Source organism: Capsicum annuum, chromosome 4, assembly GCF_002878395.1.
Source record: "Capsicum annuum cultivar UCD-10X-F1 chromosome 4, UCD10Xv1.1, whole genome shotgun sequence".
NCBI classification, from domain to species: Eukaryota; Viridiplantae; Streptophyta; class Magnoliopsida; order Solanales; family Solanaceae; genus Capsicum; species Capsicum annuum.
Window position 1 is genome coordinate 33,971,773 of NC_061114.1, and position 27,207 is coordinate 33,998,979.

Below are 27,207 nucleotides of genomic sequence, written 5' to 3' on the forward strand. Positions count from 1 at the left end.
TTCTCTAACAAGAGTGCCTTCAGCATTCTTAGTATTCATAAAATTTCTCATGGCGGTCTGCTTAGCTGGACGACCCTAGTCACCAAACTTTTGTTTGAGACTCTCCAGAATCTCAAAAGCAAAATACATATCTGATACTGATGTTGCAGCACATTTGATACTGAAGCCATAACGTAACACTGCGCCATCTCATCAGCTTTTTGCCATTTCTGATAAGCTAACTTATCATCATTACTATACTGATCGTCTGATTTCAAGGGACATTTTTCATAGAGGACAAAGTTATACTCTTCAGCAGTTAGCACAATGTCAAGATTTCTCCTCCAGTCAGCATTGTTATGACCCTCAAGTTTTTTGACCCAAAATAGTGTTAAGGGAGTTAAACGGAGACATATTGAATCTTAGATCTAAAAACGTTACAGCAGATCAACAACAGAATCATATAAATATTGAACGTTTAAATTCAAACTCATCGTATACATATATATTCATGCATCTCAAATAGCCAATTAATGGGATTGGAGAACTACTTATGCAAAACACATATATAATGATCGATTATTCACTCCATAAACTTTATAGACCTAACTCAAATGGAGAGTATACTGTTAGCTTAAGTAAAGAACTAACTCTAGATACATTGATCCAATCATATGTTACTCAATTTAGGTGAGTTAATACAGTTTTTCAAACTAGTGATTAAATACGTAATGACTTGTACTAAATTCATCCGATAGGAAGGAAGGTCTAAACAAGTACATAAACTTAATATTTCATTACTATTTAATCTCGATAATCACGGAGATGAACCCTCATTACCAAAATTATTTTTCTCTTTATTGATTCTCTTGAATTTTTTTTTAAAAAAAAACAATTAAAGAACTACAGTTAACAGCATAAAAATTTCCCACATAATGATCTATCGTTCTTGAATTATTTCTCATTCAACACAATACCAAGAAACAAGGATAATTGGTTCCATTAATATTAACAAACAAAAAATTTCAATCAAAATAAGAAAAGCTATTCACTGCTACCATATTTTTACGTGAAACAAGAAAATTATCAATACTCTACTTAATTTTCGTTTTAGATAAAACAACAATAGTATTTTTCTTTCTTATATTCTTGCTAGCTTAGACACCAATTAAGAGAAAGAAAACAAAAAACTTTGATGAAATTCTATTTCAATTCCAACAAATCAAGAATCCACTATTGTATTTTCAATTGCAGGAAACGGCTAATCAGCAAATAAGAATTATTTCGCCAATCATGGCATGATTCCTAATATTTTTTTTTATTTGTAAACAACATAAATCTCATCCTAAATGAAACTAATTACATAAGATCCCGAATTGACTTTCTCTCTCCCAGATTTGGGAAAATACATATACATGTCAATGTACCTCATACGCAACTCCAATCTATGAGGAAACTGTTTCTCCTTAAGTTATGAAAATAAAATCAGATCCAATTATTCTCTTACTTTAATAACGACATTAATTAATGTTCTGATTTTGTGGATGTTTAAAAATAGTAACTGTAATTCAAATTCAAAAAATATCCAGAAACATCATCACAATTTTTTTTTTAGAATTGCGATTTGAAATTCAATTTGAAAAAAAAAAAAACAGAAACAACTGTAAGGAGACTCAAGTTCCTTTACTTCTAGATCTCCGAGTGGAGAAATCGAAATACTTGTTTGAGCCAAAAATAATTCATAGAATGGAGCTATTGGTACTTTCTACACTTAAGTGGAAGATGAGTTCAATAACGTCATTTTCGTTTCTTGATTACTTGTCCAGAAGGGTTGGATTAGATGATCACATTTGTTGTCAACTTATTAGGAAATGTGAGAGGGTGCTTATATCGACACTTATTGATTGTAGATTTATGTGTTATCGATCTTCTGCTGTGGTTATTGCTACAATGTTACATGTTATTGATATGTTGGAGCCTTGCATTGGAGAAAAGTACCAAGAGAAACTTTTGAGCATTCTTGGAATAGTCAAGGACAATGTGACGAATTGTTATACGCTAATCTAAGAGGTGGCTTCCGACATTGATTTCAACTCAAACAAACGCAAATTTCCTGTAAAATTAGTATTCGTTATACATTCAAGAATTTGAAGTGAAATACTTCATTACTTTGTATACAGTGATTTGAGAAATTAATGTATGAGAAGGGTTTTTACAGTAATCTGTATGTATGATGCTAGTGTATTTGAATTTTAGCTATAAGTAAAAACTTGCACAGTATTGTATGAGAAATTATAATACATTACCAAGTTTGAATGATATTTTGATATTGTTTATGAAATTTACACTACAAATATTAGATTTACACTCCAACAATAGTGTGTGTATGATATTTATTTACACTCGTGTATGCAAGTTAGTTTAATTTACGTAGTCGTTCCAGCATGTGCTATACGTATGAGAATGTATTATACATTTTTTCTATGTATGATGCCAGTGTTATATGTATGATTTACACTCCAACAACATGTTCTATATGTATGTGAATGTACTATACTTTACTTTCTATGTATGATGCAAATGTTTTCGATTTTATATTTAAGTAAAAGATATTTCACATTATATGTATGAGAACGTATTATACTTTACTTTCTATGTATGATGTCAGTGTTATATGTATGATTTACACTCTAGCAACAACATGTGTTATATATATGAGAATGTATTATACTTTACTTTCTATGTATGATGCAAGTATATCCGTGTTTATTATACTTTACTTTTTATGTATGACATTGCAAAAGCAGATAATTTAATAAATACATACATGCAACCAAAAAAAATTTGGAACTAATTTTGATTTAGTAAAGTTGAAAAAAATAATCTCAAAACTAAATGAAGAAGGTGATGAAGTTATCACTTGTAACTAACAAATTTGAAACCCCTTAAATCACTTAGCTTAAAATTAGGCGTGAAATAAGGAGTGCATTAATGGAGAAAAAATCAGACTAAAAATAGAGCGAAAAATGGGTGTTTTAAGATGTATGGGGCAGAAGAGAGAGAAAGTCTAAAAGAAAGGGATTCTATGTAATTAATATGAAATTTTTGTAATTACTTTTCAAATAAGGGATTTTATTTAATAAGTAATAGTTACCTTATGTATATATGTAATTTTTTCTACTTTTTAACATTATGTTGTCGCCATAAAAAATCTACTAAAATACTCTTGTTTCATTAAATTATCAATTAATAGCCATAAATTATGCAAAATGTTAATACTGTTTCATCGAAAAATATGACAATAACTCATAACAATGTCATATACATATTATGAATAGGTTATCTATAAAGATGCAAACAAGGCCCGTGATGTCAATTATTAGAAAAACAGGCATACACAGCGGAAGCAAATATACAGGATCACTTTGATATAATATAGACAACCAACATAAACATATAATTTACACAAAGAATGCTTAAAATTAATCAGGAATACCTCTTAACACGTGAGAAGATAACTTGAAGCGAATCTGTTTTTGAATCTGCGTTTTCTACAATGATCCCAAATTTATAGTCTCTCAGTACTTGGGTGGGCAAGTACTAAATAGAAAACTCAATTCAATTTCTAGGCTAGAAAAATCTTTATTTATAGGGATACTCTCCCAATACAAGGAGGAAAAAAACACACGTTTGTTTCTTTATAACGAGACACGTCCGTTAATTAACTTATTGTTTCACCAATATATATTATTATCACCCAATCTACTAGAAATATTGATTCATCTCAGAATATCACCTTTTAATAAATCAAATGATAAATAATATATACAAATCATAATAGTTATATCAAGATTGAGAATATAACTACATTTAATATTTTAGATAATATATTTTTATCAGCCAGACTAAAACAAACAACTATCTCTGCTCAGTCTTGTTCAATACATACAAAATGCATTAGCACAAGAAGTTAGAACGATACCATTCTCGTAATCAAGATAAATTACATTTAATCTCGTGCTACAATCATTTTGATGCTTTGTCCAAATTTTCATCTATGATTCTGAACTATAACTTTAACTTATAAAAATCAACGATTTAATCTTCTGTGTATAAGTTAAACTCTATACACTAAATCATCTACTATATATATTGAGGACACATATATGACAATAATCCATTTAATCTAAAGATTTATTGAATTGAATAAATAAATAATCATTCAATAAATAATACTACATCAAAATCGCATGATTTATAGTATATCCTAACAATACGTGCTTGATTGACTTTCGCGTTTTAAAAATTATACTTTTTCTGTTGGATTATAAACTGTGCTTTTTGGGGGATTATCCTTTGTTGTTTGGAGAAAGGAAAATGGAAGAACTATATAGAGTTTTGTTAGGTTAGTTAATTTTCTTGTGCAAACAGTTTGGTAAGTAACTGAAAAAATAAAAAGAGAGAAAATTCAGATGTTTAGCTAGGTCATATGGCCAATTAATAAGGGATTCTCTAATATGAACATATTTTATAATATTTATATATATTTTATTTTTCATTAGTGTGGCATATTTATATTGAAATTGATTAAATTTAAATTTGCATTAAAAAATTTCGCATTAGGGGTAAATAACATAGTATACATGGTCATATAATAATTATTGTATCTTGCATGTATATTATGATTAGAAATAACACTTATTAAATAAAATTTTACCTTGTACAAAGGGAGTTTCTATAATTATAGAACAAAAAAAGGAACAAGTAAATTAACAGAAATCAAACTGTGTACCACAAAAAAGGTAAAAAAAAAAAAAGAACAAATAAGTCAATCAGAATTAAGTTATCGTGGGTCAATAAAGAAATGACTAATAGAAGAACAAGATATTCTTGAGTGAGTATTTTTATGAACAAACTTGACCATCATAATCACATGTTTGTGAAACTCATAGAGGAGCGTTGAGTTTCCATTATAATTGAAAAATATTGTATCCATGTAATACCCCGTACTTTTTCCTATCTCAGTTTAGATCCTAGAATGTCAAGGGTTAGCTTTGAAAATGAATAGCTATTGATACATGTAGAATTTTCAAGTTCTACACCCATCAATGAGTAGATAATTGACTCAGCTTTCCAACGATACCAATTATGCCTTAATCTGATACTCGATTGAGAAGTTATGACGTTTTTAGTAAAACAGTATGGCAATTTGATAGGCACTGCGTCGCGGTGAAGGACAATTTTGCAATTGTCAAAATGTAATAGAGTACCGCGATTACGTCGTGTCATGGTTAAAAGTCCAGTTCCCACTCATCCTTTTTCCAGTGAGGCAACGCGATTTCAGCGCATCGCGGGGATGGCCAAAATGGAACTCGTCCCTTTTCCAGTAGCCCAACGCAATCGTACCGCATTGTGCCAAGGGTTAAAATCGCGATCGGTCTTTTTTCAGTAACCCACCGTGATAGTGGCGCGTCGCGGTGGTGTGCAAAATTAAGATTCCAGCTTTCCGAAGTTGCTTTTAATAGGGCAATTTAGTCAATTCCCAAGCCCTCAAGTCATGAATAGCGCAAAATTAAACCTATTCCAAGCATTCTATGCCCATTTTTCATCAATTCTCTCTCAAAGAAAATCCTAGAGCTTAAAACTTACTCCCCAAGAAATCCAAATTCCTCCATTCTTTTTCCAAGATAGCTCAAAATTAAGGATTTTTAATTCAAGAGATTCAAGAATTCATCTTCAAGAGCACAAATACGGATTCAAGTTCAAGCTTTCTTAGTAATTGCATCAATTAAGGTATGTGGAGTTTATGAACAAGGATAGTCCTTTCATCCTTGTGCCCAAAGCTGATTTTAATTATAAATTTACATGATTTTGTATGAATTTACATGAGATTTAAATTAGGGTTCATACCTATTATTGTTATTTGTAAGATTTTGAGATTTCAAGTGATTTAGGAGTTGAATTGTATGTCTAATTTCATATTTTCATACGTATTGTAGTAAATTCTAGATTTTGAGTTGAATTATCAATAATTACATTATCAAGCATGAACATTATGATGTTTCAACATGAATTTATTGCATGGGTCATTAAGCCCTAATTGGATATTGTTATTTCAAGTTTTATTGTGCTATAAACACCCTATGACTAGATTATTTTTAAATTTTCGATAAAGATTTGATCTTTTGATCTCAGCTTAGATATGAAATCCACTTTTCAATTTCAGACTACAGTTTAACTTAACAAACATACAGTTGGTTTTCGTAATAAACCATTATACTAGATTTTAAAGTGAATTTCAAATAGAATGAGCATATAGATTAAAGGGAATAGTATTTAGCACCGAGTTGGGCATGTTCTCATTCCCCAGAACTATGAGCCAATGTAGGTTCAGATTATTCCCATTTTTATATGGATGACAGATGCAGATATGATCACTTAGATTAGGTTATACTCCTTGGCAAGAGTATGACACCTTTCCCCAACGTGAGGTTTTCCCATAAGGGAACTAGACGTTGGACTCCATGATAACTTACATGGTTTATGTCGGTTAGAAGAATCCTCCTATAGAAAAGAGTAACCTTACAGAAAGCTTTTAAAAGAATTCCCTACAGCCAAACAGTAAAGACTTTAAGAATAATTTTAACAGAACAACTGTTAGAAACTAAGTGTAAAGGCTCACAATTTTATTCAGATATTGCTTTACATATGGCTTTAGCTATGAGATTTCAATTTTCAGTTTACAGATACAAAAGTGAGTCCTTTCTACACTGAGACAGTATGATTTAAAGATAGAATACCAGTACAGCTTTTAGAAACTAAATTTTATGACTCACTAGATTTATGCAACATGTTTTGCTATTTTTAATTATGATTTACAGTTTTCAGATATTTCAGCTTATGTGAGTCATTTACATTTAGCATGCATTATTTTATAAATTGTAATGACGTTGAGATATTATTTTACTTATTTATTCACCCCCATATACTCAGTAAATTCTCAAAGTACTAATCCACATATACGTCTATGTGCTACATTGTCTCATAATGTAGGTTCAGGTGCTCAGTTTCAGTAGCATGAGTGATTTCGAGCATCTCCATCTACATCCCAACAATTAGTGAGTCCTCATAGTTCAAGGACTTAGTCTTTCAATTTTTCAGCTTATTAGTATAGATGATTTAGTATTTTCAGACAGTTCGAGTCAGCTGGGGTTTGTACCAGTGACTCTCTAGCATTAGTAGTAGAGGCTTGTCAGACTGCTAGATTATGATTTAGATTGTAGTATTGATTGATCAGACTCTTGAGTCTAGTATTTTTCAAAGATTATATTAAGATATTCTCAGTTAGCTCAAATAGATTTTCGCATTCTAGTTTTGATATTATATCTATATTTCCTTATTATGAGATTCAGGCTTAGTAGAAGGTAGACAGGGTTAGCTTAAGGCTACTCGTAGTCTTGAGCACCGTGTGACATCTCGAAACCTATTTTCGGGGTGTTACAATCTTAGTATCATAGCCTAAGGTTATAAGAGTCCTAGGGAGTTAGACAAGCCGTGTTACGTAGAGTCTTCATCATGGGTGTGAATCGCGCCACATTTATGAGAAAGAGGCTATAGGACATTTTAGGATATCGTACTTATAGTATCTCTATCTGTTTTTAACTCATGCTCTGATGTGACAGTTGAATATGCCTCCTCATCGAGCTAATGCCCGCAGAAATGATAACCAGCCCCCCAGACTGCCGGCCCTCTGAATGAGAATGTATCCCATGTTGAATTTTGGGTTGCCTTTCAGGCATTGGCCCAAATTGTGAATGCTAATATTCAGGGAAACTATCAGGAGGCAGTCCCACTTCAGCAAAATGGGGATTTAGCAGCAGCCAGAATCAGAGATTTAATGAGAATGAATCCGTTAGAGTTCTTTGGTTCGAAAATAGATGAGGATCCACAACTTTATTTAGATGAGGTGAAAAGATCACCCAAATTATGCATGTTTCTGAGGAGGATAGTGTAGAGTTAGCATCCTATAGATTGAAGGATGTAGCGTATGATTGGGTGGTTATGTGGAAGAATGGTAGAGGTGAGAATGCAGCTCCTATGAGTTGTCAGGTATTTTAGGATGTATTTCTAGACAGGTTTTTTTCGAGTGAAATGAGAGAAGCTAAAGTAGAAGAATTTGTGAACCTAAGGTAGAGCTCGATAACAGTGAAAGAGAACTGTCTTAAGTTCAACCAGTTGTCTAAGTATGCCTCTAATACGATGGTTGACCCTAGGGCAAGTATGAGTAAGTTTGTTACTAGAGTATGTGGTTTGGTAGTTAAGGAGTGTAGGATTGTCATGCTTATTAGGGACATGAATCTTGCTAGGTTGATGATTTATGCCCCGTAGATTGAGGCAGAAAAATTGAAGAGAAGTGAAATGGGAAATAAAAAGGCTAGAACAAGGCAGTTTGAGTATGGCCAGACAAAGTATGAAGAAGGAAATCATTCACAGTTTTGGAATTGTTCATCTATGCTAGCTCTATTTTCAGCTAGTGCTCCCGCTCCCAGATCTAGGTAGGAGCAGTGAGGTAAGACTTCTATGTCTAGATCTCAGAATAGTGTGAGTGGAAAGCCCAATTATCCTCCATGTGCTAAGTGTGGTAAGAATCACCCTGGTGAGTGATTATTGGGACAAAAAGGTTGTTATAGTTGTGGTAAGTTGGGACACAGAATCAAAGAGTGTCCGTATGCTAAGCAGGGAAACAGGGATGTTCGTCCCCAGACTCAGGCTACTAGCACACCAGCTCCTCTAGGTCACCCAGTCCCTCCACAGGGCACATCATCCAGTACCGGTGGCGGTCAGCGCCAAAATTGATTTTATGCTTTACCATCCCGTCGGGAGTAAAAAGATTCACCAAATGTTGTCATTGGTATGCTTTGCGTCTTTCATCATGTTTATGTGTTGTTAGACCCCGGGTCGAGTTTCTCTTATGTGACCCCATTAGTTGCAATAAATTTTGAAATAGGTCCTGAAATGATCCTTGAGCCCTTCTTAGTTTCTACCCTAGTGGGTGAGTCAGTTCTTGCCAAATATATCTATAGAATGTGGTCTATCACTGTCCTTCATAAAATTATGTTAGCATATTTAATAGAGTTAGATATGGTCAAATTTGACCTTATTCTTGGTATGGATTGACTCCATTCTTATTATGCATTGTCGCACCCAAGTGGTGAAGTTTTAATTTCCAGATGAGCCAGTTTTTGAGTGGGAAGGAAATTCAGTATCTCCTAAGAGTCATTTCAAATCCTATCTTAAAGCCAGAAGGTTGATCTCAAAGGGGTGTATCTATCATCTAGTTCGAGTCAAAAACACTAAGTCTGAGATCCCAACAGTTCAGTCAGTCAGTTTAGTCAATGAGTTTCCTAATGTTTTTTTCGAACACTACCAGAAATTCACTATTTTCCGACTGAAATTTCTGACTGAAAAAAGTAGTCGCAAATTTTTGACTACTTCAGTCGAAAAATTTAATTTTTAATTTTTACAAAATATTTTTCTGATACTATTTGTGACTATAATAGTCAGAAGATTTAGCGGTAAATTTTGGAAAATATATATTCTGACTGATGAAGTCAGAAATAAAAATAATTAAATAAATATATTAGTAAATATATAATAAGACCCTTAGACAGAAATTAAATAATTATTTAAAAAAATTATTAAATATGTATTTTCGGCTACTGTAGTCAAAATTATAAATAATTAAATAAATATGTTACTTAATACATAATCAGACCCTTATACGAAAATTAAATAATTATTTAAATAAATTATTAAATATATTTTCGACCATTGTATTCGGAAATACTAAATAAGCATATCGCTAAATAGATAATCATACCCTTATACAAAAAATTAATAATTAATTAAATATATTATTAATTATATTACTACTAAATATATTAAATAAATATATTACTAAATGCATTACAAAAGGTTACTCTGTAATATATTAAATGTATCCGACTCCTGTATTCGGAAATATTAAATATTTAAATATATTTAATTTGTACCCAACTATAGTGGTCAAAACATTTAATATATATTTAATTAATTTAAATATTTAATTAAGTTGTATTAATTAATTTAAATATATAATGAAATTGTATCAAATATATAAACGACTGATGTAGTCGAAAATATTAAATAATTAAATATAATTAAAAAAATTTCAACTATTGTAATCGAAAATCTTATAAATAATTAATTTATATATATAATTTAATTGTATTAAATATATAACCGACTGAAGTAGTTGAAAAGAATAAATAATTAAATATGTCAAATATACTATCGATTGGTGTAGTTAAAAATATTAAATAATTAAATATTTTAAATTTCTACCCGATTGATGTAGTGAAATTTATATTTAATTATTAAATAATTTATATAAAAAATAAACTAAACTAGGGTACGCTTTCGCAATTTTCTCTCTCACTTCCTCACTCTCTCTAAACTAGGGTACGCTTCTCTCTGGTTCTCTCTCTCTCGGCTCTCTTGTCTCTTCTCTCTCAAAAATTGTTCAAGTAACGGCGGAGTGGTCAATTTCACTGAATTTGAGGTAAAAATTTGTTCAAGTACATGGTCGCTCTTCTTATGTTACAAGCTAAAGTATGTAGAACGAACCCTCAAAGCACTTGTTATTAAGTGTTTCGTTGCAATGCACAATTGTGCTATATGGATGGTGAGTACATGTATGTATTTTTCAGAATATCTGCTTGTTTCTTCTTTCGCAATTGCTTTTTTCTACGAGAAAGAAAATTTGTTCAACTTTATTGACCTGACGCTCTTTTGGTTTGATGAAATGCCCATTTAGTTTGTTCCAAATGCTGTGAAACTTTGGTTTTTGGTTTTCTATATCTGAGTATCTGAGGCAGTGGTAAGGTCTTCGGACGTTCTGAGTTAGTGGTAAGTTCTGCTTACGCTTCGGACGTTCCATTTTTGCCTTTTGCTGAATCCTTGTGTTTTCTCCATCCTCCCTTAAAATGCCATACCCATGTTTTAGTTATGTAAATTTCTTGTAATTTCTGTTTTTGCTTGCAAAACTAATTGGGGTTCGTTATATGAATCCACAACGTCTATACAGTCCTAGACTATATATTGGTTGGCCTTGGATTTCCATTCATTCATTATTTGGGCGTTAGTAGTTCTCGTTACAGTCCTAGACTGCAGAACTTGTGCTATAGGCACATCCGTTTTATGGATTACGTGATTGAAGTTGTCCATCGATATCAAAAATTCTTGCACTAGTTGAATTACGAAAAATCCTTCGGAGAATGTGAGCTAAAACTTAACTAATGTACTGATGGTGGAGAAAAATTTCAGAACTAGTCATATTTTTGTTTAATTGAATCCAATCTTCTTTTTAGAATTATAGTAATTATTGTATGTTGTGCATTAAGACGCACTCATTCGATCTACATATCTGTTCATAGAAGGATAAATACTTGAGACCAGTAGACTTGGATGAAAAATAACACTGTCTTAATCAACTACACTATGCCAGCATATGATAGGTTCCTATATGTCCAAGATTTTACTCTAGCAAGCATCTTATATTGGAGTGTCTTATATTTGAGGATAGTAGTCTTCTTGGCAGTAAAAGGTATTCCAAGGTATTTAGAAGGAAGGGATCCTCTAGTGAACCCCAAAGGTCGCAAAATGGACTCTTGTATACTCAAATGAACACCACCAAAGTAAAGGGAGCTTTTGTCTGCATGGATCTACCAAACCAGAAGCATTTAAAAAAACTGTTAAACAATTATGAAGCTACAACACAGACTGCAGATCACCTAACAAATTAGTAAGAGGTTATCTGCCATAAAACATAAAACTTGCCTCACTCTTAGAAGTAGATTTTTTACTACCAGCTGAAGGGGCTTTGCTCATCCCTGCTTCCACAGAAGAATCTACTTGCTTACTCTGTGCTTCATGCTTATTGTCTTTCTCACTATCTGCCTTGTTCAAATTGGTCTCCTGCTACAGAGAAAACTACAATCCTCATAAACCGCCTACCTGGATGTTCCATGCTAATTAGTATACTTTTCAGAACATCTATTATAAGAACAATGTGAGGAGTAGGCTATGCTACACGGTGACAAAGCGATACAATTAGTAGTACCAAACTTTGTAGTATAATAAACCACCCAAATTAAACTAGATTTACACTACTTACACGTCCATAATTGCAAATGAAAAATACAGAACTACATATATTTTATATATAACTACGTATCTTTATATTTTTGTATATTAATTGACCCACAGACTGTCATTTGCTATCACTTTTTCTTAGTTTGTAGTAACAACAACATATCCAGAATTTCAAGAAGATGAATGCACAGTTATGGAGAAATATTGGGATCAGTTGAACCCATTTAACAACGATGACAGAAGGAGCATATGGAATTCAATGCGCCTGACTAGGGTATTTTAGAAGAATATAACATACCCAATATAATCCCACATGAGGGATCTGGTGGGATTTTAAAAGAATAAAACCAAACAAATATGGAAGGAGAAAAAGAACAAAGTACATAATGAAAACATATGGGGGCAGGACACAAGACATGCCCATCCCCCATGGATGTAGATAAAGAAGGGAAAAATCAATAAGATAGACCTGAGATTTGAACCTTGGGGCTCAATTCCAGGAAAAATAAAGGAAGAAACGACAAGATATACGTGAGATCTGAAACCCCGACTTCATTTGTAACCGCTTGATTAAAACTTCTCTTTGGAAAATCTCCTTGAAATAGTGGATCTGCTAGTTCTGCATATCTACTTGATTCTTTGAAAACTGGTTCCGCCTGAAAACTAAGATAGTAATGAGTTTAAGTTTTATGAAAACCAAAACAAGAATTAATTGATGACCTAGTAAAATGGTAACTGATTTTGCCACCACAGATTAAAGTACGTATATATATATAAATTAGTTGTGTATGTATATAGATTAAATCCTATTATTATAGTCAGTTAAGCGTAAACTTAATAAAAATAAAATAAGTTATATACGCAGAGTTAATAATTTTTATATTATCTCAGTAAAAGCATTTTGTATTTTGGATGTGTTAGAGAGTCTTATTATTACCTTGTATTTTCATGAGATTTTTTTCCCTAGACTTTGTTTCTCTTTGAGTTTTGAGTGGGATTTGTGGTAAAAATTTGTTCCAGATTCGAGTTTACAAGGATCCAATTAGTGGAAGGGTAAAACTTGCAACCACCGATACAACTGATGAGGTATGGAACTTAATCCTTTGCCTTTCCTAGTAGTTATATGTGTGGATGCATAGTCGAATTTTATTATATTTCTTACCAACTATTAGAAATGTTTTTGAGTGTTAATAAGCGGACAAGAATTTTGACCGTTTCTGAAGAAGAAATTTCATATGGGTTTTGCAACGTTGTATCTTGCTACTAGATTTTGTTTTTGCATATCCATTTATTCCTCGTGACGGGTATAACATAGAAAGATTTTTGGATATAGGAAGAATCCTAGTTTGTCCTTTCTGGTTTTAGTTTTATTTAAAAAAAGGCCAGTTTTTATTTTAAAAAAGACATGTTCTAGAAGCAGATAAAAAAAGCCCTGAAATGTATGAAAATTGTTGTTGGTGTTTTTTCTCTTGTTATTGTTTTGTTTCTCTTATCTATTATTATTGTTGTTGTTTTGTGTAGATGGAAAATGAATGAGTTGTTATTAATAGTAGTAATGTGTTGTAACAAGGTCTTGAATTGTATTTTAGCTGCTGCTTTTTGCTATTTTTCTTGACAATATAGTGTCTTTTCTTTGTTAACATTTGTAGTGCCAGTAAGAACATTTCTGGTTTTTTGATTAAATAGTAGTGGTAAAACTACTGGTACTATGCATGATTTGCTTGTCTTGTTGCATTTTCTTAAATCCTACTTCTTTAGTTCCTCTGCATAAAACAAGTTGTTTATTTGTGAAGTCTTTGGTGTAGTTCAGAATTTATCCGGTGGCTAAGTCTTTCGTGTTTATGATTTCTTGAGTGTTGTATATGTATTTCTTAACGTGTATGCAAACACCTTAAAAAATAGATAACATATATTAAATGTAATAATTATCTGATCATATTGACAAATACAAGGACATATACTTAGCATCTCACTATTCGAGACAGGATAAGGCTTTCTTTCACTTAGTACTATAGGGAATGCAGAATTTAATTTTCTTTTGATCTAAGAAACGTATCTGGGTAGCATAACACAGACTAACTCCATTTGGTGTTTTTTTTTTTTAAGAAAATCAATGGCATCAAAAGGTCATGGTAATGGACGGCGTAAGAAAGGTAATAAAGGACTTGATAATCTTCCCGCAGGTCAATATACAACACCACCACCACCACCTGTTACCACAACTCTTCAACCAGCTACTACAAATATTCTTCCTCCTCCAAGGGCAACTATTTCACTACCAAATGCATTTTTCATGCCCCTATTGGCCCACCAGTTCCAACCCTCTTCTCCCCATAATAGTCTACATAGTAGCTCTTCATCTGTGTACCTTCAACACCATCCAACCTATCCTTTCTGGATTGAGAATTAGAGGCCCTAGCACATCAACATCGTCATGCATTGATAGTGCTACAACGTGTAATGCTACAACAGCTGCTTCCCATATTCTGAAATTTAAAGAGGTAGTAGAATATGACGGCAACGGGAGGCTAATTATCGCCCCTGATGGTAATGGTTAAGTCAACCTTATGTTTTTCCGTAATTTTTAAAATTTTTGAAAGCTAAGATAATTTAATATAATTTTATTGCAGGTTTATTCCCACGTGTAGCGGCGGACATATGGTTATAGAAGCAATTAAACCATTTTACACGAAGCCGTGGGGTAGCTGGAACGAGATTCGACTCGACGTCAGAATTCTTATGTGGAACCAGTTTATGGTATAATCAAAATCAAAGAATTTACCATTTCAGTATGCTATCAATGATGAATTTACCTTTGTATCCGTCAACTCATTTCATGACTTTATATTGAGCTATTTTGCAGACAAAGTGTGCATGGAATTCTTGTCATGAAAATGAAATACAACGCATTTCAAGTTGAAAGCAGCTCTATGGATCAAAGAACACTTGTATGAGGCCCGGAGGAACTTGGAAAAACCTGGTTGACTGAATGCTGATGTGTGGGTCTAGTTCTTGGAAAAATGGGATACTCTTGAATATAGGGCGAGGAGGGAACGGGCAAAGGCAAATAGAGTGTCTTAAATGAGTGGCTCGTTGAACACAAGAGGTTTGATGAGTTTCGCTACCCACCAACGTTGACTCGTAGTATTAGTTTACATTTCTGATTTGTTTGGTTTAGTTCAATATTTTAAACCGTGACATAGTGAAGTCGTGTGGGGCTTTTTCGATTCATTATTGTTATCTTCTTCTTGTTGTTCATCTTGAAGTCTAGTGAAGCTGTGTGTGGCCTATTTCGATTCACTAGCATTGTTGTTGACATCTTATTGCTCTTGTTGTTGCTTGTTTCTTTTGTTGTGAACTTGATCTTGTATTACATTGTCTGATGGTTTTAAAAAGTAAGAAGAAGAGAATTAGTGGTTGAGTTAGAGAGGTGATGACTTAATTGGAAGTAACGAGCAAAGTATTTATAGTAACACTCTTACTATAAGGTAGTCGTTGGTGTGAAGCTGTCAATGTAGCCGGCAACAAACAAAGAAACAAAGTTTGGATAACGGAATTAAGTAATTGAATTAGTCTGAATCTCAATGTAGTTGGCGGGCAATGCCATTTGAAAGAAGGCTGTGAGCCTTTTTGTATTACAACTCTTGAAAGCTATGGAACTGTATTGCTAGTGAATGACTAAAAGTCAGGTGGTTTGCACCGCGCAGATAGAAGGTTATTTATAGATAAACACCAACGGAGCATCATTTAAGAATCTCAACCCTATTAAGTTCATTATCTGCACTTCACTTTAGTTAGTAACGGCTGGCGAAGATCTCAGACCCTTCCACAACCATTGGACTCTTTAGCTTATCTCGACCTTTATCTTATTAGGTCACAGTCTAGTGTTTGTTCCCTTACTTCCAGAGCAAGGCAGACTATGCTAATATGACATCGGCCTCTTGTATCTTGACTATTACTCTTACCGGTTACATTCTAACAATAGCATTTGAAGTGTTATTAAATTTTGTTGATTTTCAAGGACCTTGTGCTTTTAGTTCACTTTAAATGTATTACATAAATTGGGACACTGAATATCTTTATCAAAATTAAATACACACTTCTTCAACCCTGGTAGATTTTTCCATTTATGTAGTTGACCTATTACATCAGGCATAAATGTTGTCATTTATTAAGATTGATATTTTCTGCAACCAGTAAATGAGTGATCAATTATAGACTTTAGTGCAAGTGTAGAATATGTGGTGTGTTACAAAGAAATGATACCAACTTTTACCTATGTTATTATAATTTAAACAATATAGCTCAACCAGAATTCTATTCTAGTCCCTTTCACAATAACGATACATAGGAAACTAAGGGCTTGCTGTTGATAAAAGTACTTAATACGCTTCACACTCTGAGTTTAACAATTTAATTTTGCAAGTTGAGCTAAATAAAAAGAATGTGCATAGTACAAGGATAAAGCATTATATATGGATAGCTCCTTATCTCAAGATTTCATCAAATCCAATTTACGATTACAATATTATTAAGTACCGTTGCTATACCTTTAGCTCATTTGCAGCCATGGGATTCTTGAAAATCCTTCTTATTCACATCTTTTGTTCTTTTCCATGCCCTAGTATTCAGAGTGATCTCGAGACTTATATCACTGAAATGTAGGATAATAACATGATATTATCTGACATGTCTTATTGAGTGTTTTCATCTGACACAGTTCTGTAAGGTACTGAGTGAAATGTTCTTGTCTTAACAGCTACGATATCGGTATGAATTTGTTGAGGTCTATTGAACTACATCAAAAACTTGAATAACTTTTGAGTTGCTCTTTCTAAGTGGACCATTGCACAGAACTTATATTTGATTACTTACTACCTAGTGTCTGATACAGTATCTCCATTTCCTAATTCATATGCTATGCTACATTGGGGTACATAACAACTAGTAATTCAACTTTCTCGTTCCTGATGTATACCCTTGTATAATTACTATGTTCAATCCCATGCGACAAAGTGTATGATGTATTGTTCCCAATTTCTTATTGACTTCATACTTGCTGCCGGGACTTGTCTTCATACTTGTACTATCTCTTTTTCTAAAATTTTGCAGGAATATGAAAATGGGAGAAAAGAGCCCTTTTTTCTTGAGGTCTACGAAGAGACGCATAGGAAGAAAAACAAGGAAGGTACAAGAGGAGATTGGATCGAAACACGTGCTAAGAATGCATATGTAAGATAATAACTTTTATATACATTGTTTTATTATTACTCAAATTTGCTTGTTTACATACTGACAAATAATTTTTCTTTTGGAAAGAATTTCAAAAAAGCATAGAAGAGTGACGTCAAACCCAACCTACTTCAGAGGATGCTACCATGGTCCAACCATCACCTGCAGATATGCCTAATATGTGGACAGCTGTGGTAGGTAGTCTAAAGAAAGGTAGAACATACGGGACAGGGGTTCTCCAATCCCCGAGTAGTCCTTCATTGTTTCTCAGTTCCTCTTCTACTTTGCAAACTGTGGAAGAAATGGAAGAGATGAAAAAGCGAATTATGGAATTGATGCAGAAATGTGTAGCTAACGCTGCTAAGTTTGCTAAATTTGAGGAGTTAGTTAAGAAGCACATGCCGCAAGTATTTCATGATGAGGAAGATAGTAATTCTGATGATAATTAGATTGTAGTTATTGTTCTTGTTTTTTGTTGTGACATTTAGATGTTTAAACTATTTGATTTGATGTTTATTTTGGATGTTTTAAAGTGATTGTATTAATAAATTTTTGTCGTGTTTGATCCTATTGTGAAAAATACATTAGTTATGTTGTTTATAATCTAAGCGCAGTGCAAGCTAATGTAAGATTTAATTATATAATTATTGGGAGAATTTTTTATTAAAATTCTGACTAAAGTAATCGGAAGAATAATTATTTATTAATGTTCCGATTATAGTAGTCAGAATGATTATTTTATTAAATAAACTTTTTATTAGTTTCTGACCACAGTAATCGGGAAGAATATTTATTTATTAAAATTCTGATTAAAGTAGCCGAAAGAATAATTTTTAAATAATATATATTAAGTTTTCGACTATAGTAATCAAAAATATAATAATTATTAAATAATTATTTATTATAATTTTACTACAGTAGTTGAAAAAATATAATTATTAAATAATTATTTATTATTTTTCCGACTGCAGTGGTCGGAATAATTATAATTATTTATTAAATTTTCAACTATAGTAGTCAGAATAATTATAATTATTAAATAATTATTTATTAAATTTTCGACTACCGCAGTTGAAAAATTTATAATTATTAAATAATTATTTATTAAATTTCTGACTAAGTAGTCGGAACATTTATAATTATTAAATAAACTTTATTTAACAGACACGGATCCTAACGTTCACTAACCTAACCTTACGTTTCACTGATCCTTGACTGGCCAACACCGGCGATGGCGACGGTGTAGGAGCGCCGGAAATAAGTAAGGATTCTTTCTCTCCCTCGTTCTCTCTATCCTCTTCTCTCTTCCTTTTTCTTTCTCTTTTCGTCGTTCGAACCACCCATTGCTTTCGCTGGCAGGTTAAGGTCACCATCGGCTCGACTCCGGCGACAGAGGAAGCACACAACTCCAGTCATAGGCGACCAATTTCGGTGGGTCTATCTGAAGGTTCTGCTGCTTCCGACCAGATCTGTGTCCGACAGTACCAGATCTAATTCCGACGGTACTCTGGCGAAGCTCCGACAATAATATTTCGGCGACCAGTTTTTGCATCAATTTGCCGAGATCCAACATCCAACATACCATGCTAGAAAAGAGGACTTGGACTACAAGCGTAACCCAGTGACTTCTAAACTTTGCTATTTCCTCCTTTCGTATTAATTCTCGTATTATCTCTTGTATCTTGAATTGCGTTTAATATTTTGGGATTGTCTGTTATCGTATATTGGTGACTTGCACCACTTTTATTATTTGTGTTGCTTCCCTTGGTGTTAGGCCATTACTGTGCTATATATTTTCCTGCTCCAACTAGAATTTTCTGCATCAGTTTACTAACCCGGTGATTTCAAAACTTTGATATCCACTTTTTCCTGATTATTCCATCTCTGGACTTATTTTTAAGTTGTGGGAGTGACTTATTTTTCTTGATTATTCCTTCTAATTTGCGTGTGCCTTGTATTTCCTACTGCTTCTTTGTTACTATCATTTATTATTTTTCTTGGAGTAGTGGCTGTGGGAGTTGATGGTTGGATAGGGTCATGTCCGAAGGGGTTGGGGCGGAGGGCTGTTGTGAGGGTAGGTGTAATACCCCATACTTTTCCTAGCTTGAAAAGTTTCTCAAGAATGTTAGAAGCTTTCTTTGAAAGATGAATCCACTTTTCTACACGTAGTATTTTTAATATTTTCACATTTTATCATGTGGGGAATCGAATAAGCTTTCCATCGATACCAAATTCGCTCAAATCCAACATTCGGGTGAAGAGTTAAAGCCTTTTTAGTGAGACAGTGTATCACCTGAGCCTTCAGCGCGTCGCGAAGATAGCTCAAATGACAATTGTCAATTTCCAGTGATGCTCCGCGATAGTAGTGCGTCGCGCCAAACTTCTAGGTCATAGACAAGGTGACAACGCGATAGCTCTGCGTTGCGCCACCGTGCAATTTCATATTTGTCACTTTCCAGTGACTTGGTGCGATAGTTGCGCGTCGTGCCAAGGATGAAAAATGGGAAATTTTTCTTAAGAATTAAAATAAGTGTCCTAGGGTTAAAAGGGTCAATTTCCCTACCCTATATAAGCTCAAAAATATGGATTTGAGCCTCAATTACACCAAAATATACTTTATTCTGTCAAAATCCTCTCAAGAACACATTAGGGTTTTTCATTGAAGATTCAAGTTCAAAAAGGTTTCACCATCAATCCTCAAGAAATCACATCCCAAGTATGCGTAGTGTTCATTCATGGACTCTTTTCGTCCATGAAGCCCAAGAATCTCTTTTCTAAGTTTAAGTTTATGAATTTCATATTGGGTTTGTTTTGTTTATGTTGAGAATGATCAATTGAATTCAAATCTATGTTGGGTGATCAATTTTATGTGGAATTGATTTTTATAAATGTATATTCATGTGAACCTATGAATAAACCCTAGATGATGAAATTAGAGATGAATCATGATGATTAATTGTTGTATAATGTTGTCTACATGTGCTATGCCTACCATGTGTATGATTAAATGCCTAGATGAAGGAACAATGCCCAACAAGTATGATATCATGAAATCTTCATGTATGTACAAGCTTATGCATGTCACATGTTTGATGAAGTGCTCTAATATATGAATTATGAATTGTGTTGTTGGTCATGTGTTTAAGTAAGCCATGCTATGTCAGTTTCTTCTCATCGAGTCCTGGGGGTACTTGTACCCGAACATTTAGTTGTGCGCCTAGAGCCATGTCATGTTTCACGATCTCCTCAGTCCAGCTATGATCCATAGAACTCAGTCAGTCATGTGACTCAGGAAATCTCAGAAATCTCAGTAATTTCAGTAGCTTAGTAATCTCAGTAACTTCAGTATTCTCAGTCAGTCCTCAGAACTCAGTGCATTCCGTCAGTCAATGGAACTCAGTAAATTCAGTTTAGCTCCGCTAGACAATACCACTAGTACCAGTTCAGTTCAGTTAATCAGCTCAGTTCAGTTCACCAGTTTAGTTCATTTAATCAGCTCAGTTCAGTAGTTTAGTTAATTAGCTCAGCTCAGTTAATCAGTTCAGTGTCTTTCAGATGGGAGAAGGATCCAACCCCGAGCGAGCCTAGGGGTGGGGAATCACCCGCTAGATAGGACTGAGATTCCTAGAAGCAATCTCTAAGTTCCAAAACTACGTAGCTAGCGTAGGTACGAGATGTCACCCGTTAGATAGGACTGACATACTTAGGGATCACCTGTTAGCGCATTTAAATATATAGGACTGATCCCAGGGGTCACCCACTAGATTAGGACTGACTCTACAACAATTGTCTTTACTAGTGGCGCGATACTAACACCTTTCCAGCTGGGGTTATAGGTTGGACCCCAGTTAGCTTAGTATGGGGCATATAGGTTAGATGATTACATCCCACAGTTTTAGTTACAGAATCAGGACTATCAGATACAGTCACTTCTTATCGTTATAAATAGACTCCAGGATCACCCACTAGACAGGACTGATCTCAACTATGGTAAATTAGTAACGGTATCATCAGATTTAGAGATCACCCGCTAGATAGGACTAATCTCAGATTTAGTTACTCAGATACAATATGAAACTCAGCTAGTTTCATCAGGTTCAGGACTGTCGATATAGTCACTCATGTTATCAGTTATATCAGTTATCAGAACTTATGTTATTAGCATTCAGCTTTAGGACTGTCAGATACAGTTAACCAGACCAGTTCTTCATAATCAGAACTGTCAGAAACAGTATCCATATATCAGTAACATAGTATCAGTCCCTCAGTATTCAGTAATACAGTAGTAGTTTCTCACTCATCAGTGACTCAGATGTCAATATCAGTAGACTCAGTAGTCAGAACTCAGTATTCAGTCCTATCATGATCTCAGTTATAGTTACATATGTATGCATGTATTATCACGTTCATGTTAGTCAGTCAGTTTGTATTGTTCATGCTTATGAACCTATTGTTTTCAGCCTACCTCACTTGTATACCAGTTTATTCAAAGTACTGACGCATTTGCGCTATGGTGTCTTATACCATAGGTTTAGAAACACGAGCTCCAGAGAACTAGTAGCGTCCCAGTTCAGTGATCAGAGTTAGCAGTGAGTCCTCATCCTTCGAGGACATGATGATCACATTACTATTTCAGTTTTTAATTTATTTCAGTAATTGGAGTTAGTTGGGGACATGTCCCATCAACTCCTTATTCAGGCAGTTTAGAGGCTTTCAGACTACAGTATGTTTAGATAATTATCTCAGTTGTTTTGGTATTATTATGCCATATTTTTTAGTTATGTACTAGTATTGAACCTTATGGCCTTTCAGTTCATGTTTTTGCATTTATGATATTATTACTATTATTTAGTGCTCAGTTTATAGATATCAGTCATGGGTTAGCTGGTGGTCCTTCGGGGTCATGGGCACCATGTAGCATTTTGGGTACCAGATTCAAGGCGTTACAGTAGGGGCAGAGAGAAGGGCGGGTATGGGAGGGGGGCCAAGGTTTGGTGTTAAGGGCGGTAGAGGAAGACATAATGCTAGAGTTAGTAGGATGAGGGTTGAGTCTTGGAATATAGTGACTCTCCAGGGTAAGCCCATAGAGCTTGTGAAGATTCTTAGAAAGAGGAGGATTAACATTGCGTATGTCCAAGAGACTAAGCGGGCATGGTCTAAGGCTAGGGATGTGGATGGTTACAAGCTTTGGTACTCTGGGAGCGAGGGAAGTAGGAATGGAGTTGGCATCTTAGTAGATGAAGAGCTTAGAGGTCAGGTAGTGGAGGTTAAGAGGATCAGCGATAGGTTGATGACTATTAAGTTGGTCATTTGGGGATTTACCCTGAATGTGTGTAGTGTTTATGCGCTATAGGTGGGCTTGGATGGGAAGGAGAAGATGCAGTTTTGGGAGGCTTTGGATGAGGTGGTGAGAGGCATGCCTGGCTCGGAGAAGATTGCTGTAGCAGGTGATTTCAATGGGCACATCGAGGCATTACCAAAAGGCTTTGGCGATGTACATGGTGGTTTTGGTTTTGGGCAGAGAAATAAAGAGGGAGCTTCTCTATTGGATTTTGCGAGGTCCTTTGGGTTGGTGGTGGTGAATTTGAGCTTTTCAAAGAAGGACGATCACTGATCACCTTCTAAAGCATGATAGCCAAGACCCAAATTGACTTTTTGTTGCTTAGAAAAGGGGATAGGGTGTTGTGTAAAGACAGTAAGATCATTTCGAGTGAGAATCTTTCAACCTAGCATAGGCCCTTGGTGATGGACTTGGGTATAAAGAAGGATAGAAAGAGAAGGGGTGGGGAGGATCGATCTAGAATTAAGTGGGGCGGCTTAATGCTGGTGAATTTGTGGAAGATAGGAGAGAAGGTGACAGGAATAGGGGGTGAGAGTGTAGAAGGGATGTGGATAATATGTAGGATAGGGTGGGTAGGTGCATTAGGAAAAATGCTAGTAAGGTATTGGGTATTTCCAGGGGCCACTGATTGGTAGTGGAATGAAGAAGTTAAGAAGAAAGTAGAGACTAAGAAAGGGGCGTATGCTAAGTTGGCTGAGAGTAAGGATGAAAAAGAGAAATGGGTAAACAGGAAAGAGTACAAGTTAGCTAGGAAGAAGGCTAAGTTAGCAGTTACGACAGCTAAGATGGAAATATAGGAGGGGAAAAGAGATTGTTTAGGCTCGCTAAGGCTAGGGAGAGGAAGGGCCGTGACCTCGATCAGGTGAATTGCATTAAGGGGAAGGATGGAAGAGTGTTGGTGGAGGACGGTCACATTAAGAAAAGATGGCAGTCATTTTTTCATAGGCTATTAAATGATGAAGGTGATAGAGCTATTATGTTAGGGGAGCTGGAGCACTCAGAGGAGTGTCGAGATTTTAGTTATTGTAGACGTTTTAAGGTGGAGGAGGTTAGAGAGGTTGTTCTCAGGATGCAAAGAGATAGGGCGACGGGGCCAGATGAGATTCCTGTGGATTTTTGGAAGTTTTCTGGTGAGGTGGTTAACTGGATTATTTAATTGCATTTTCAAAACAGAGAAAATGCCCGAGGCTTGGAGATAGAGCACTATGATCCTTCTATATAAGAACAAGGGTGACATTCAGAGTTCCAACAACTTTAGGGGTATTAAGTTATTGAGTTACACTGAAGATTTGGGAGAGAGTGGTCGAGGTAAGGTTGAGAAGGATAGTGTATCTTTCGGAGAACTAGTTTAGATTTATGCCCGAGCGCTCAACGACGGAGGCAGTTCACCTGGTGCATAGGCTGGTAGAACAGTATAGGGAAAGGAAGAAAGACCTGCACATGGTGTTTATCGACTTGGAGAAAGTGTACAACAAAGTCCCTAGGGAGGTTCTTTGGAGATGCTTGGAGGTGAGTAGGGTCCCGATGGCATATAACAGAGCTATCAAGGACATGTATGATAGAGCTAATACCCAAGTGAGAACAGCAGGAGGAAATTCAGAGCATTTCCTATCTTGACAGGTTTGCATCAGGGATCTACTCTTAGCCCAGTTTTATTTGCTTTGGTGATGGATGTGTTGGCGCGGCGTATCCAAGGAGAGGTGCCTTGGTGTATGATTTTTACAGATGATGTAATTGTGATTGATGAGACGCGAGAGGGTGTGAATGATAAATTAGAGGTGTGGAGGCAGACTCTTGAGTCCAAAGGGTTCAGGTTGAGTATGAGCAAGACAGAATATTTGGAATGCAAGTTGAATGACGTGAGGTAGGAGAACAAGGTGGTAGTAAGGTTGGATTCACAGGTGGTGTGTAAGAGGGATAGTTCCAAGTATCTCGGGCCCATGATTCAGGGGAATAGTAAGATTAACAAGGATGTCTCACACCGTATTGGGGCGGGATGGATGAAGTGGAAGCTCGCATCGGGGGTGTTGTGTGACAAAAAGGTGCCACCCAAGCTTAAAGGCAAATTCTATAAGGTGACAGTCCGTCCGGTCATATTGTACGGAGAAGAGTGTAGCCATTCAAGAACACCTACATTTAAAAAATGAAGGTGGCAGAAATACGGATGTTGAGTTGGATGTGTGGGCTAACTAGGGGTGATTGAGTTTGGAATGAGACTATTCGGGAAAAGTTTGGAGTGACTTCGGTGGAGGACAAGATGCGGAAAGTTTGACTGAGATAGTTCGGAAACGTGATGAAGAGGGGCACGGATGCCCCGGTTCGTAGATGTAAGAGGCTAGATTTTGGATGGTTTTAGGTGGGGTAAGGGTAGGTCAAAGAAGTAAGGGAAAGGGGTTATTAGGCAGGACATAGAGCAGTTATAGTTTACTGAGGACATGACCCTAGATAGGAAGATCTGGAGGACGCGGATTAGGATAGAAGGCTAGTGTCAGTTTGGGTCGCTAGTGCAGGGTATTACTTAGTAGGTGTATTATTCTTGCTAAGACACCTTGTTTCATGCTATATTATGATATTTTTACTTTTCTTTGGTTACTATTACTTGTGGGTGTCGTATTTATGTTAAGTCATCATGTTCCATGCTTTATTATGGATTTGATTATTATTCCTTATCTTGAGCCGGGGGTCTATCGAAAACAACCTTTCTACTTCTTTGGAGGTAGTGGTATGGATTGTGTACATCTTACCCTCCCCAGACCGCACTATGTGGGAATACACTGGGTTTGTTATTGTTATTGTTGTTGTTTTTATCCGACTACATTTTCAACAAAAGTAGTCAAAAATTTCCGACTATAGTAGTCGAAAATATTTTTCTGACAAGTTATATTCTGACTACCATGAAATAGTCGAAAAATAGTCAAAACTACCTTAATTTTCCACCACATTTAGACTACATTAGCCGCGAAAAATAATGTTTTCTAGTAGTGAAAGATTTGCCAGGGATACCTCCCGATAGGGAAATAGAATTTGGTATTGACCTTCTTCCAGATACTTAGCCTATCTCTATTTCTCCATATTATATGGCTCCAGCCGAGCTTAAAGAGTTAAAAGAGCAGCTTAAGGACCTTTTAGATAAAGGTTTCATAAGGCCCATTGTTTCTTCATGGGGTGCTCCCATCCTGTTCGTGCGAAAAAAATGGTTCTTTGCGAATGTGCATTAACTCTCGTCAGCTGAATAAAGTCACAGTAAAAAACAAATATAATCTTCCTAGGATTGATGACTTATTCGATCAGCTCCAAGGTGCAAGTTATTTCTCCAAGTTAGACCTTAGATCTAGCTATGATCAGCTTAGAGTAAGGGAATGTGACATTTCAAAGACAACTTTAAGAATCTGTTATGGTCATTTCTAGTTTCTAGTCATGTCATTTGGTCTTACCAATACCCCCGCAGTCTTCATGAACTTGAAGAACAGAGTGTTCAAACAGTATTTGGACATGTCTGTCGTAGTCCTTATACATGGTATTCTTGTCTATTATCGTAGTGAGGATGATCATGCAGACACCTTAGAATTGTGTTGTAAACTTTATAGATCGCCAATTGTTCGCCTAGTTCAGCAAATGTGAATTTTATCTAAGATCAGTCTCTTTTCTCGATCATATTGTTTCCAGTGATGGTATTAGGGTTGATCTCCAAAAGACAGAAGCAGTAAGGAATTGGCCTAGACCTATTTCTCCCCTATGTCTAGATTGACCTAAAATAAAGTTAAGTTTCAGTGATCAAATTCCTATGAGAAGAGTTTTCAGGAGTTGAAGACTCGACTCACTTCAGTCCCAGTTTTAGCATTACCTGATGGTACAGATGGGTTCGTTGTCTATTGTTATGCTTCTAGGATCGATCTGGGTTGTGTTTTGATACAGAGAGGTAAGGTTATAGCCTATGCCTCTAGACAGCTTAAGTCTATTGAAAAGAACTGCCCTACCCATGATCTTGAGTTAGCTGTTGTTGTGTTTATATTAAAAATATGGAGGCACTATCTTTATGGGGTGCATGTTGATGTGTTTACGAACCACAAAAGTTTGCAGTATGTGTTTACTCAGAGGAAGTTAAATCTTCGTCAGAGAAGGTGGTTAGAATTGTTGAAGGATTATGACATGAGTGTGCTATATTATCCGGGCAAGGCTAATATAGTGGAAGACGCCCTTAGTAGATTATATATGGGCAGTGTTGCTCATATGGAGAATGATAAGAGAGAGCTAGTTTGAGAAGTTCATCAGTTAGCTATATTGAGCGTGATATTGGTTGACTCAGCTGAAGGGAATATTTGAGTCCAAAGTAGTTCCGAATCTTGTCTAGCTTCTGAAGTTAAAGAGAAGTAGGATAAGGATCTTAGTTTGGTCAAGCTGAAGGGTTTAGTTAAAGACCAAAAGGTAGAAGTTTTCTCCCAAAGGGGAGATGGTGTGTTGAG

General features: G+C 35.1%; 1 protein-coding gene and 1 long non-coding RNA gene across 5 annotated transcripts; both read left to right on the top strand.

Moving 5' to 3' along the window:
* Positions 1–10,427: 10,427 nt before the first annotated feature.
* LOC107868130 lies at positions 10,428–15,471 on the top strand. 4 transcript variants are annotated; one of them, XR_007054458.1, is made up of 6 exons: positions 10,445–10,702; positions 10,835–10,926; positions 13,192–13,257; positions 14,278–14,718; positions 14,802–14,928; positions 15,035–15,471. It is a non-coding gene; the product is annotated as an uncharacterized LOC107868130 (long non-coding RNA). The 4 variants fall into 4 exon arrangements; XR_001673667.2 differs by lacking the exon at positions 10,835–10,926 and having other exon boundaries at positions 10,428–10,579; XR_001673666.2 differs by having other exon boundaries at positions 10,445–10,926.
* Positions 15,472–22,375: 6,904 nt separating this feature from the next.
* LOC124897932 lies at positions 22,376–23,017 on the top strand. The gene is made up of 2 exons (XM_047411555.1): positions 22,376–22,552; positions 22,757–23,017. The coding sequence occupies exons 1-2, from the start codon at positions 22,376–22,378 to the stop codon at positions 23,015–23,017; spliced, it is 438 nt and encodes a 145-aa protein (XP_047267511.1).
* Positions 23,018–27,207: the final 4,190 nt, after the last annotated feature.

Bases quoted from the DNA above. Each gene is read 5' to 3' on its own strand.
- LOC124897932 (XM_047411555.1), top strand. From the start codon at position 22,376: ATGGGAGGGGGGCCAAGGTTTGGTGTTAAGGGCGGTAGAGGAAGACAT. The intron at 22,553-22,756 runs GCATGGTCTAAG...TATGCGCTATAG, and splicing joins ATGTCCAAGAGACTAAGCGG to GTGGGCTTGGATGGGAAGGA.